The sequence below is a fragment of the Alligator sinensis genome, unplaced genomic scaffold, assembly GCF_000455745.1.
Source record: "Alligator sinensis unplaced genomic scaffold, ASM45574v1 scaffold115_1, whole genome shotgun sequence".
Lineage (NCBI taxonomy): Eukaryota > Metazoa > Chordata > Crocodylia > Alligatoridae > Alligator > Alligator sinensis.
The window spans coordinates 247,141-260,372 of record NW_005841895.1 but is presented as its reverse complement, the minus strand read 5'-3'; the positions used below and the strand labels follow the sequence as shown (position 1 = coordinate 260,372).

General features: G+C 41.2%; 1 protein-coding gene across 2 annotated transcripts in view; it reads left to right on the top strand.

Annotated features, from left to right (window-relative positions):
- PTGIS (prostaglandin I2 synthase) overlaps window positions 1-11,477 on the top strand; it is a 53,670-nt gene extending 42,193 nt beyond the window's left edge. For both annotated transcript variants that reach the window (XM_025197350.1, XM_025197349.1), the window contains exons 7-10: window positions 3,221-3,389; window positions 4,273-4,454; window positions 8,674-8,825; window positions 9,665-11,477. In XM_025197350.1, coding sequence (XP_025053135.1) covers window positions 3,221-3,389; window positions 4,273-4,454; window positions 8,674-8,825; window positions 9,665-9,812 — 651 coding nt within the window. In that variant the 3' untranslated portion in view covers window positions 9,813-11,477. The remainder of the gene's footprint in view (window positions 1-3,220; window positions 3,390-4,272; window positions 4,455-8,673; window positions 8,826-9,664) is intronic.
- Window positions 11,478-13,232: the final 1,755 nt, after the last annotated feature.

The window sequence follows — 13,232 nt, the reverse complement described above, 5'->3', positions numbered from 1 at the left end:
GAAAGATTGCATGTCTTTGTGACAAGGCAAGGGTGAGGATGATGGTTGCATGGGAGCACAGGTGTGCAGTGCAGATATTGTGTTGGGAAAGTGTATGATATAATGCCAGTGATGTGAGTTGGGCTGTCAGGTGAGCCATAGTGGCCACAGGACAGTTTTGGTAGAAATAATGCAATATATTTGCAAATAAAAAAAAAGCACTGTGGGAGTGTCTACGTGTGCATTTACACCGGCTTAAATTTACTGTGCAGTAAGTGGGCGGCTTACACGGCTTAAATTTACTGTGCATGATGCAGGTATCAAATTTACATTCAGGCTGAGCAGGGACCACCTACAGGCAGCTGCGCTGATGTTGGTGGCAAGGGTGTGCCGAGTGGGCACTGCCCGGAGGCAGCCACACTGACATTGGTGGTGAAGGCGGCCGTGACGGTGTTGGTAGGAAGGGGTGGGAGTGGCGAGCAGCGACCGCCCACAGACACCAGTGGCATCATTGGCAGTGGCTAATCTCAGGGGGGGCACATGCCCCTACCCCCATACCCTCCCTATGCATCACCTATGTAAATACCGGTGCTAAAACTTGCAGCAATTTCAAAAAAGGTCAAATGCATCAATTGTGGAATGAACTAATTTACTACAGGTATGTTTATTTTAAAGAAAGCGTTTTCAAATTTGACTCACTTCCATGGGGTCAGGGAGAGAAGGGTCTGACAGCAAGGACGGAAGAAGGAGCTGGATTTATTTTCTGTGCTGTAACTGTGGGAAGGGGACAAATTCAAGGCAAATCTCCAATAATTAGATTCTATACCTGGAAAATTATAACAAATTTATACATTTTCCATATATAGAATCTAATTACTGGGGGGGGGGGGGGAGTTATCTTATATTCAGGTTCATCTTATATTTGAGTAAATACAGTATTTATCCTGAAAGAAACTGAGGTTTGCACTCCAAACTGCATAGTTTATCTGAGAGATAAAGCGGGACTCAGTCTTTAAGAAAAACAGCTTGAGGGGAGAAATCTTCAAAAGCACAGATAGGTAATTCTGATTTTCTTTACTTTTCAATATTCAGTTTCACTCTCTAGTACACTGATGATATTATACCCATTAGAGCCACATCCCAACCCCAATGGAGCCTGCGGAGAGAAGCCCATTGACATCAGGGGGGTTGGGGTGAGGACCCTCTGTGGTGGTATTGCCAGTGTGTTAGGAAGAGAACAGTTGCTTGTAACCTTTTGAAACATATTTGAGCTGTTATTATCTGCCTCAGTAGTATATACAATTGCTGCAAAGGCATTTGCATTAAGATAGGCACTGAAAAAGGTTCAACATTGACTTGATTTTTCAGTGCTTTGTTCTTTTTTGGTCTGACACCAGCAAACGAATCTTCCTCAAATGACATTGCACTGTGCAGTGGACTGAAACCCTCTTTTATCACAAGGCAAACTTGGGTCATTCACAGCTACTGTAGTTTTCTGGAATGTAATCTACAGGAAGATGAAAGATACTTTATTTCTAATGTGTGTCTAATTCTGTTTAGTTCCAACATGAATAATTAAATGTTCATGTGCATTTATAAATGCCTGCATTTTAATTAAAAAGCAACCCTCTTTGAAAATTTAGGCAGCAAAAATGGTATCATGCTTACCAAAAAGGGAATGAATTATTTATGTGATACACTTTACTCTTTAAATTACTTAGATATAATGTACCGTAGATGCACTCTGTATTGACAGAAATGCACCTTTGCTTTTTACTTAATCATCACAATTTTTTTTTCTAACAAGAACAAAAATATACAGTGCTGGCCCATCAAATATTTCTCTCTACTAGTTTGACATGCGGACACATTTCCTCCCATACTCTGGGACTATTATGTCACTACAAATGAGCTCTCACTTAACAGTGGCTATATTATTATTATTATTATTATTATTATCTGTTTTGTATTGCGGTATTGCATAGAAAGATGTCATAGGCTAAGATGCCTGTGCTGGACAAACACAACAAAAAGCCATTCTTTACCCCAAGAAATGTGTACTTTACAATCTAGGGGACAGAAAAAGCACTATTACAAATCCCAAGCATTCAAAAATCATCCAGCCACTGAATTGTGAGTTTGTTTTTAAAATCATGGGAATTTTAAAATACATTTTTAGTTCTTTTTATTTGCCATGAAAACTAGATACTTACTTTAAAAAAATGTAAGCTGTTTTATTTAACCACATGACTCCAAGATCTGGCATTCGAAGATAAGTACTCAGTATTGTAAAATTCATGATTCAGCCACGTGAGTTGGCTGTGCTGGAGAGGGCTGCATGTTTATAACATGTTTGGCAGGTCACGTCATTGGTATATGCTGGTAGTTTAAGGGTTGGCAAATAAAAATAGTAACTGACCAAATCACAGTCCTCTTCTAATGACAACGTTTTTTGAATCAGGTGGATTTATACCCAGTAAAACTTACTGAGGTATGCACCAGACTGGCAATGGCAGTAACTGTAACCAAAAGAGCTTGTATGGCATTTAACGGGTGTGTAAGCTTTGGGCAGACTCTCTGTAGAGGGCTGAAGTGAGCCATCTTGGTATACTGTATATACTATAGTATATACTATTGGTGAGACAGGATCCTCATCACAGAATTTTCCCAGGTGGATGTAAATTTTTCCCACATGGATTGCATGCTCATAAAAGTAGTATGCAATTTTTTTCTATGAAGTAACTGAAACCTTATTGATTAAGGTTTGCCTGTTACTGTTTGCAAAAGTCTGCTGTTGTTTTGAAACTAGCACTGGATTTCTACATTTTGTGCCTCAACTTTCTGTTCCTGCTAGAGTGGGCTTGCTAGATGACGGCAGAAGACTTGCCAAGCTTCTTGTCTTAGCTTTCTAGGCTTCTTCTTTTCTTGCCCTTGTTAACGGCAGAGTTGTCAGATCTTTCAAGTTTCTGCCACTTAGTTCTGGGAATACTACCATTAATAATGCACAGGAGCCTGAAAGATATTTATTGTCCTTTAAAGTCAGTCCTTCAAGAACGGTTTTGTGTTAATAGACTGAGCTGCCAGCCTAAACTTTTCACTTATTGACTGAAAGGAATTTGTAATGAAAATTGAATTGACATTGACTTGTGCCTTTTGCAATATAATGGAAGTCCTGTTGGTTCGAATTCACCCGCTTTACAATTTTAATAACTCTGATTCCTTTTGGGTGCTTTATTTTTAGGGGAATGCAGGCCCTGCGGTTTTCTGGCTTCTCCTATTTCTTCTAAACCATCCTGCAGCCATGGCAGCAGTTCAAGGTGAATTAGAAAAAGTACTTGGACACAGAAGACAAACAATGAAACAGATGCATGGCATTAGCCAAGAGATACTGGACAACACCCCTATTTTTGGTTAGTGCTCTTCTTTTGTGGATGTCGATGGACTACAGCATTTGACTTACAGCACTTACCATCACATAACTTTACATATCAGTTAAAAATCTTTGGTAGCGTAGTTTTTTTTCCTATCTAAGAGTTTTTTGAAGTCAATGATTGCACGTGCAAAATGTACCTGCAAGCACACCCTTAATTTGCCTGAGCAACAACTGTGCTTACTCACAAGCCCTCTCTACACATCAGCTGTCTGGGCTCCCATGCACAGCCGGGGCTGGGAGTTCTGTACCTGAGGGGACTCTCCGCCCTGGCAGCACCCAGCAGTTGCGAACTCCCTGTGCATTGTGTGCATCATGAGAAACTGTTGGCTTCCTAGAGTGAAGCTGGGGTTTCCAGAGGCAGGGGGTCAGAATCGAGGCTGGCACAACAGGCAGTTATGGCAATTGGACTATTTTCTCCTGTGCCATAGCGTGTATAGTCTGGGACTGCTACATAGCTGAACTTGGATTTTGAATATGATGAAAAGGATTTTTTTAAAACTTGATCATATGCAGTTGACCTGTCATTAGAAATCTCACTCTTCATTAACAAAGCACTTGCCCCTTTCACTCATTCTTGGAGGAGAATATTAGGGAAGATCCTTGAAGACATGGCTACAGCTTGCATTGTCTCTCCTTTGTTGCTAGTCCAGGGTCCCCGGGAACACAGGAAATGTGGAGCCCTCCAAGGTGTAAGCACCATTTGATAGCAGGTTACATGGTAGAACTCTGCTTAGCAATTTGCTTTGTTGGAAGTGAACAGTTACATCCATTATGCACCAATGCAAAGCGAACAGTTTGCAGATTGCTCACTTCTGTTCACTGGATGCAGTAATTCTCTGCTTGGTTTTCCTTTTGTGCAGACAGTGTATTGAAAGAAGCCCTGCGTTTGACAGCAGCCCCTTTTATCACCAGAGAAGTCCTTGAAGATGCATCTCTGAGATTGGCAGATGGCAGGGAGTACAGCCTGAGAAAGGGAGATAGGCTCTGCCTTTTTCCATATTTAAGCCCCCAGATGGATGCAGAGATCTATGAAGACCCTGAGGTAACTTTTTCTTTCTGAGTCTTAATTCTCATGACACCATTCTTTGCTCTTCCTCCTCACAGTGCATACTGCACTGGTTTATATAAAACTATTGAGTAGAAATGATACTGTGTTAACTATTCTTGAACCTAAATTTGGCTCCTTTCACACGCCAGTTAGAGCTGATGCCACTTCAAGCTTGGCCTGTTTATAATATGGTTAATGATGATGGCAGGGGACTGGACTTGACCCCACGCAGCTGGTCCCTTCTAGTCTGTTCCCATGAAAGGCTCCAGACACGTGTATGAATATTTATCCAAGAGGTGCACTCATGTCAGGAAAAGAGAGAACACTACCTTCATGTTAGACACTTAAAAATTAAAGAATTTTAAGAATTAAAACTAAATATTAAGTGAGAATTTCCAGCAACAATATAGATTGCTTAAATTAGGTGGACTCTTCAAACAACCATAAATTTGGAAACTTGGAATTTTTTTATATAACCAGAAGCAAACTATGAATCTTCAAATTTTCATGTGAGGTTTTGGCCGGACAAATCTAGAGCCTGGGTTACTGTGGAGAGAGCATAATAGATAGAAGTCCATAGAGCTAAATAGATAGAAATCCATGATCCACCAGTCAAATGGGAGAAATGCAGCATTGGCAGCAGTAGGCTGACTTTTTATATCCTGCAAATGTGACTCAGGGCTGACCTCCTAGGGACCACTAGTAGGCATGATGAAGCCTGGGGATTCACTCCCCATGAGCTGTTGAGGCAGTAGCCCCTCTGCTGTGGCTGCCAGCGAGCTGCATCTGCTGTAGTGGTTCCTGCGTCTTCTGTGCAGCTGGGCTCAGGTCACCGAGTGGCCACCAGATGCTAACAGCACATGGTTCCTCCCAGCTGGAATTAGCACCCGATCTTTGGAGCAGTGTGAAGGATTTTGTGGATTCTCTGTTAATAAACTCAGCTTTGATTTGTGAGAACATTTTATCCCATGTTCCTTTCCTCTGCTTCTCCCTTTTAAGTGATATTTTTCAAGGAACACTTTTCTAACGAGAGGTGCTTTTTCTCTTTTTGTCCTCCAGAATCAGTGTTTTGGGAAAAGCTGGGAAGGTATGCAAACTTGAGCTCTAAAAATGAAAATGTGGAAACAATGGTATGTGAGGAGGAACACTGGCTTGTTATGGGGACTGGAATTCCATTTTTCAGTTGCTATAACAACTTGATGTAGTGCTTAAATATAGAAACATCTGTTACCCCTGTAGTCCCCCCTGCTAATTTTGTAACAAAGAAACAAGCTGGCTTTGCTTCCTCTCCATGGAACCTGCCACGGGCCAAGATGCCAGAAATGATACCAGCCTTGAAATAATGTAAATTCTGATAAATACAGTTTATAATCCAGGAAACCCAGTAATAACTGGTTAAATTACTGTGCTCCAGTCAGAGATGGTGTATGCAGAGTCTAAATGTTAGTTTAACTCAGCAAAACCTGATGACAGGTTAGTTTTAAAAGAAAAAAATCCTCAAGCAAAAAGAGAGAGAATTGACTCATTTTTCACTCTAGTCACAACTCCTTTCTTGACGACAACAACAACTCAACACCTTTTGTCATAACTGGCTCTTTGACAAATTGTGCAGTTCCTAGTGCTATAGTTTTACAACTAGAAGAGATTCAGAGTTGGGGTAGGTAAGGGACAAATCTTGATATCTTGAGGTCATGCTTATTGAAGTCTGAGGTTAAGATTATTGCAGGCAAGAGTGTACCTAAGGCTATTATGCCAAGGAAGGAATCCATGAAAAATACCAGTGGAGTTGGTTTGCTGGTGGTTTGGTAGAACCACCTGCATCTACAGACAAATTAAATATACTGGCTGCACCAAACAAAGCCTGTCTCCTTTATAGACAGCAGAGGTACATTTGCTAGAGCAGGGGAGGGAAATTTGCTCTGTTGCTGTAATGCAGTTTTTGTTTTGTGGATAAGCTGAAGATTTCAGTCTGCAGAACTGTCAGTTTGAAGACGTCTCAGCACTATGCAAGGCAAGCTGTTAGTTGTGCATGGGTTTTTTTAATGTTTAGGCCCATTATTCAGTAGTTCCTTCTTTATTCTAAAATGAAACTGCTTTTCTTTTTATGAAGTGGGTGGTGCTGAAGAATGTTTCCCAGGTTGCACAGATTTGTTGTTGCTTTGTACTTGATCAGAGCTTACAAGTGCCTCCAGGAGGAAGAGATTGGCGATTGTGGATAGCTCCGAAAGCTGCAGTGAAAACCAGTGGTTCAAAGTTGAACTAGACAAATCCAGGTTAGAAATATAATAAATGAATGCCAGGCAAGTATTTAAAAGTGATAGTTTAGCTCAACCAGAGTGTAAATCCTCAGCTGGTGAATGCTGTCACAGTCCCATTGGAGCCAGTGTCAACAGGAGCCAGTGTTTATATCAGGTGAAGGTTTTCTGCATTGACTTGATGTAAGAAATTAGTGGGAGAGGATCCGTGCCCTGTGAATAGGCATTTATGTATAGAATAAATGATTAAACTGGTCTCTCCTGGCCTTAAACTCTATGAATGTATGGGTGCGTCTATGGCAATGTTGCTATGGAAGTACTATGGAAGTTATCTTTGGAAATACTAAAGCATGGTGCTCTACAGGTGGCTACCATGTGGTGCATGGGTAGATTTTGCTGCTACATCACTGTAGTGGTGCGCTATACTGGGGGGGAGCATGCCGCTATGGCGATGTAGCTGGGATCATGTCTAGACCCGTATGATTGCTATGTCACTGTAGTGCACCGTATGGTGATTTAGCGCGTCTCTGTCACCATAGGGCAATGTGTAGACACGTCTTACATGTGTGCTTGCTGGGGACCAATATTTTCTCATTAAGCTCCATGAACTTGACATCTGGCTATGGTGCTGATCTGTAGATACAAAGAAACCAAGACCAGCACTGCCCTGTAGACTGGATTCGCTATAGAAGCAAATCACTTTGATGTACAATTTCAGTCAAGTTTTTTTTGTGACACTTATTGTGCAGTAGCCTAATAACACTGCACAGTAGTGTATTAGCATGGTTTTTGACTAGCACACTACTGTGCAGTGTTATTAGGCTACTGTGCAGTAAGCAGCTTGTGTAGATACATCCTGTATGTATTTTAGCCATTGACCTAGAATAAGCAAAATAACCAGAAATCTGCATGGGAAGGGCTCTTTCACTTAAGTTTGTATTTTAATTGCTTTGGGTTCCTTAGTGCATGACATAAAGGATTCAACATGAGTCACCAAGATGAAAATACTCAGTATTCATAGTTGTCTGCAGGCAACCACCATTGGAGCATGACTTCAAATGCAAGAAGTGGGGAATGCCTGCTTGCTGTAGGAAACGGAGCCTCATATTCACTATTGAATGAGGTCACTAATGGCTGTCTATTTCTTTGCATGATTCATAATGTGTAACTCTCTTCTGGTGTATGGTGGACACTCTTGATTGTGTCTCTTTGATAGGCAACCACGTTCCTAGGGTTTTGGCTTCTCCTACATGCTGTCATGAAGTTTTGCTGTTTTTAGGGAAAAGAGCTCAAGTCCCTAGCAGCTCCATTTTATGTCCTGGCTGTGCTTAGTAGACTCTAACTAGGAAAACAGAGGCCTCCAGAGTCTTCATGGATGGACAGTCAGTGTTAGTTCCCTTCAACATTAATGGTCAAATCAGGTTATATTCAAAGATATACAGAGTCTAACTTATTAGGAGAGAAAACAAAGCAAACCATTTCTTACTGTGCTAATACAGCCTCTGAAAACTGTATCGCCGAAGGCAGAGAGCACATGCTTTGAGGTTAAAGATTCACAGTAGTAACCTTCCATACCAACACCCCTTCTCCTTTTTCCTTTGTTGTCTATAGCAGGCTTCCTTAAAATACGAGAGCCCCTTCAACCTCCTAAAGGACTCCCTAGATGAGAGAAATTCCTCTCTGTTCTTTCCCATGGCATATAACCATGTTGACCCATATTCTCCAATCCTTATTCAGGAAGTATGTCCATAGTGTACGCTTTGGGCTCCACCTCCCTTCAGAATATCTTCCTACATACACCTAAGGAGTCTGCAATGTTCTTTCTAAACTAGCAGTTCAGCTAATATCAGGAGAATACAAACATACAGCAAATAATCATTTCTGTTTCAAAAACAGCTACCTGCTCTAGCAACATGTCCAGTAACCAGTAGGTGGGGATTTGCTTTATTCTTTTTCAGAAATTCAAATATGACAGATTCCTCAATCCAGATGGCACAGAGAAAAATGACTTCTATAAAAGAGGGACTAGACTCAAACATTACAACTTGCCATGGGGAGCAGGAATTAATACATGTATTGGAAAGTTCCATGCAATTAATAGCATCAAACAGTAAGTAACATAGAATGCCTACAGTATGGTTTTTATCCTGGCCATTTGTAATTTTAATGATAATAAACTCCTAGAAGATTATAGAAAATTAAGGGGTTTTTTGTATTAAAACTCACCACATGCAATACTTACCCAGGGACTGTAGAATTTTGTTTGTGTTAATATGTTGAGACCATCCATAAAATTGGTGTCTACCCTTCAATAAATCAAAACTCTTTTAGAAATTAATTTTTAACTTAAGTAATATTTTTAACATCTAAGATGACAAATCTCCAGACTATGTAAATAGGTTATTTATGTCACATAGTGCCATATTGAAAGTGCTCCCAAGCTCATGACTGCTGTATAGTCATTGCTGCAATTTCATAGATCTACATTACACATACAAAATGCATGAAAAAAACTATTTAGGTTGCAAAGTCAGGCATCCAAAAATTAGGACATGCCAGAAATAAGATCATCTGTACAACTTTAATTCAGTCTCCTCGGGCTTTATGATGTAATCTTGAATCACAGGATTTCTATTTTTCTCTACTCTGATTCTCAGTAGCAGCTTGAACCATTTTTCCTGAAGTTTTCCAAAAACTTCAGCCTGAAACACATTTGACATGAACTATATCAGACTGCACAGTTAGAATTTGGCACTGGAGCAGACAGCCTAGAGAAGTTACAGGATTCCTTTCATTGGAGGCTTTGAAGTGTTAGATGAACAGTTTTTCTGGGATTATTTAGCCAGACATCATCCTGCCTTGAGAAGCAGTTTAGACTGTGACCTCTAGAACAGAAACCAAAGGATACTCTGATGCTAATCTGACCATTTTATCTTTTTTTTTTTAAAGGTTTGTTTTCCTCCTGTTATCCTGTTTTGACTTGGAACTGAAACATCCCGGTTCAGGGATCCCAGAGTTTGACAAGGAAAGATATGGCTTTGGAATATTACAGCCAGAAGGTGATATCATGGTTCGATACAAGTTGAAAGCTTCGTGAAAGAGCAATGGCTTCTCTTCCGTCATCCACTTGTTCTCATCTGTGTTGAACTGTATCTCTTGTCTTACCACTGAACCAGTTCTAAATCTCAGCTTTAGACTTGATTGGGGGGATAGTAGCAACTAGGACAAGGGTGAGCAAAATACAGCCTGTGGGCGATATCCAGCCAGCCAAATGATCCTATCTGGCCCACTGACTGCCACTGGGAGCCTGAGGAGGGAGGGCTGTGCCCAGCATCTCTTTGCCGCAGCTGGGGCCAAGCCAGACAGCGCAGCTTGCAGACTCCCCATGCAGGCCCAGCTGCTGGAGGCCGCAATGCCACAACTGCACAGCACCAACATGAAGCTGGGCTAGGGGAATGGATGCTGGGAGGTGGGGGAGTCTGCACACTGTGTGGCCCAGCCTGGCCTTGACTGCAGCAGAATGGAGCAGAGCAGGGTGTAGCCCTTCCTCCTAGGGGTCTCAGCAATGGCTGGTGGGCCAGATAGGATCAGTTGGCATCTTCCCACACCCCCAGCCCTCAACAGCTCACCAAAACTCATTAAGTGGCCTGCTAGCCAAAATAATTGCCCACCCCTGAACTAGGATGATGACATAAATTTTAGCACCTTCCATTTTGCTGCCTTTGTAGTTGTGAGGCTACAGCTTTAATGCCACATGACTGTAGCTAATAGAGCTACAACACTCCGCAAAGTATTTTTAGTAATTAAACACTAGATACTCTTAGTGAACTTTGCATCATGAAAGCACATTTTAAGGGAAAATCTAGCTGTCAGACTCTATAGTGTGTAACTCTCAATTAACTCTGCACATTCATTCAAATCCTTGGGTACTGGGTGACTAAATATAGGCAGCAGAAATATGAGCTCAAGTATACAGAGACCTAGGTTTTATTCCTGAGTAGCTGAGCCTTGGTGTCCATGCAGAGGGTTGGTATTCCTTGACAGCCACATAATGAGAGAGCACTTGAGGAAGATACTTTTGAGTGACTCAGCATCACTAAATGGAAGGTGCTTTAATTGATCAGCCGAGCTGCTGGAGGAAAAGAGCTATTCCAGATTCTAGTTTTATAGCCCAGATGATGGAGGGCCTGGAAGGTAGATAGGAGAAGAGTGGTGGGAGGGTATTGAAAGGTGTCATTACATTTAGCTCTCCAGTTCTGCAGTTGTTGTATGTAGCTAGGCCATCAGGCATACAATGAGAACAGACTTTAGGCTGGTGGATACTGAGGCTGCCAAGAGACTGTTGTTCCATGCTGCCTTTCTTCCACTTATGTTGGCAGCAGGGAGAAGCAAGAGGGATTTGGGAGAGGGCTAATATAGAAGTCTCTACACTGGCTCAGCACCAACAAAGGATTCCCCACTGGGGTGTGGGTGTTGGGTGTGCTCCCTTCTGTCACATTGGTGCAAAGCAGCTGACCCATACTGGAGAATTTGGCCATATTCTATTATCCATATTCCAGTAGAAGATACCTGGCTTAGAGTCCTTGTGATTTAAGCAACTAGAAGATTCAGGCTCAAATTACAGTCTTGAACATTTGGAGAATAATGATGGAATTCGTGGGATATTTTCTAAATAGAATTTGCTTAATTTGCACCTGTTCCTCTCCCAAAATATTTGTGTAAAAGAATAAAGAAGAAACCTTTCTTTGGGTCGGTTTTGAATTAAACTTGATTAACCTTTTTGTTTGTTAAATAAAAATACATGGACATTGTTTGACTGGTTTCAGAACGTTGTGCCGGTGATAAGATTTTTCAGCTCAGAAAACTCAGATATTCTTGATTTGTGTATTTTACCAGGAGGAAGAGAGATGTTTACACACCTCTCCAGGAAGGCACGCGATACACACAGCATGTTCAAGTGCAGGTAGTCTTTTAGTTAGACAAAGAAACTATGTTACAAGAATGTTAAAGTTGCAGTGCCTTGCACTCAAGGTTTGAAAATGCCAGAATGACAGTACCCTATGCTACTTTGATTCAGCTCATTTACACACATGCAATGCATTAGGATACAGTTTTATATTTACATGTTCACATATGATTTAAAACTAAATGTTCCCCTCAAGTTTTTGTGACTGAAGTTGAAACCAAACTTTTCATTACAAAATGCCACTCTTGTTTTTTATTGCTTTGAAACAAAAATAGCCTTAAAAATCTCACTTTTACAATAGAGGCTTATTTAAAACACTCTGCTTGTGTGTGTCTTGGGGCTATTAACCACTTCAGCTAAAATAACACATTATCATAGTTGGGATGCTTTTCTTTAGACTGATCTGTATTTGCAATATACAGTCCATCTCCCATATTTCATAACTAGTCTGGTAATAGCCCTATTAGCTACTATCCTTTGCCTCTCTATGGCAATTTCTTTAAATGCACATTTCTACTTACTTCTGATAACTGAAGAACTAAGCATTTAAGTTACAGCTGGGAAAGGCATTTTAATAGTTCTGTTAATTTTTCCAAAAAGTTATTAGTACACTTTAGATTTTTTTATAAGAAAGAGATCTGTGCTGAACCCTATATCCCAGGACAGGCACCCCTTGTAACCACAGACTGCTACAAGGGAGCTTCACTCCTAAAAAAGTGAAACAGGACCACAAAGTAAATGTAGAAAAGGGTACATTTGGGGTACCGGAGTACTCGGGTACCAGGTTATAAACCACTGGTTTAGGGCCTAACTACAGTACCTGAGATGTTCTTGGCTTTGTGTGAAGCCACAGCAGCTTCAGTCAGTTGTGCACCGTCAGCAATGGGACCAAGCGGATGCTGAATGTTGTCCTTTACATTTAAAGCAACATCAATGGAAGTGTTTGTAGAGGTTTCTGGACATGCTGGGTGGGTACAAGTCATGTTTGCAGCCTAGGAAGAATGACTGAAGATAGCCAGTTGCATTGGGAGGGAACAGATGATTAGGTATTCTTTACTATTGTACCAGAGAAACAGTATGCAATTACTGCATGCTGCCAGCTGCAATATGTCTATAGTGATGCGGGGCCGGACCATGGACCAACTCCCACCATGAGAGCTTTTGGCATATAAGTGAATATACTATATGGACAGTTTACAGGGAGAACTAAGAGTCTGAGCTGCTCCAGACCAGGTGGCAGCTCTTGCTGGATCCTTTATATGATCCTCATTATCCTAATGCCTAAGCACTGCCAAGATGATGAAATTATCTTGCAATACCCAAACAAAGTGCAGCAATGCCATTATCCCCATTTAACAAATGGGAACCTGAAAAGATTGAAGTCACAAAAAGATCACACACAAAAGTGATAGCAGAGTTAGGAACTGAACACAGTTCTAAGCCCTAAGCTATTGTCTGTAACTCTAAGACCCTCCTTTCTACCCATCCCAAAGGCCAGGGGTACCTGAGACCAGCATTTTTGGCTTTACTCACTCCCCTGGAATGGCTAGA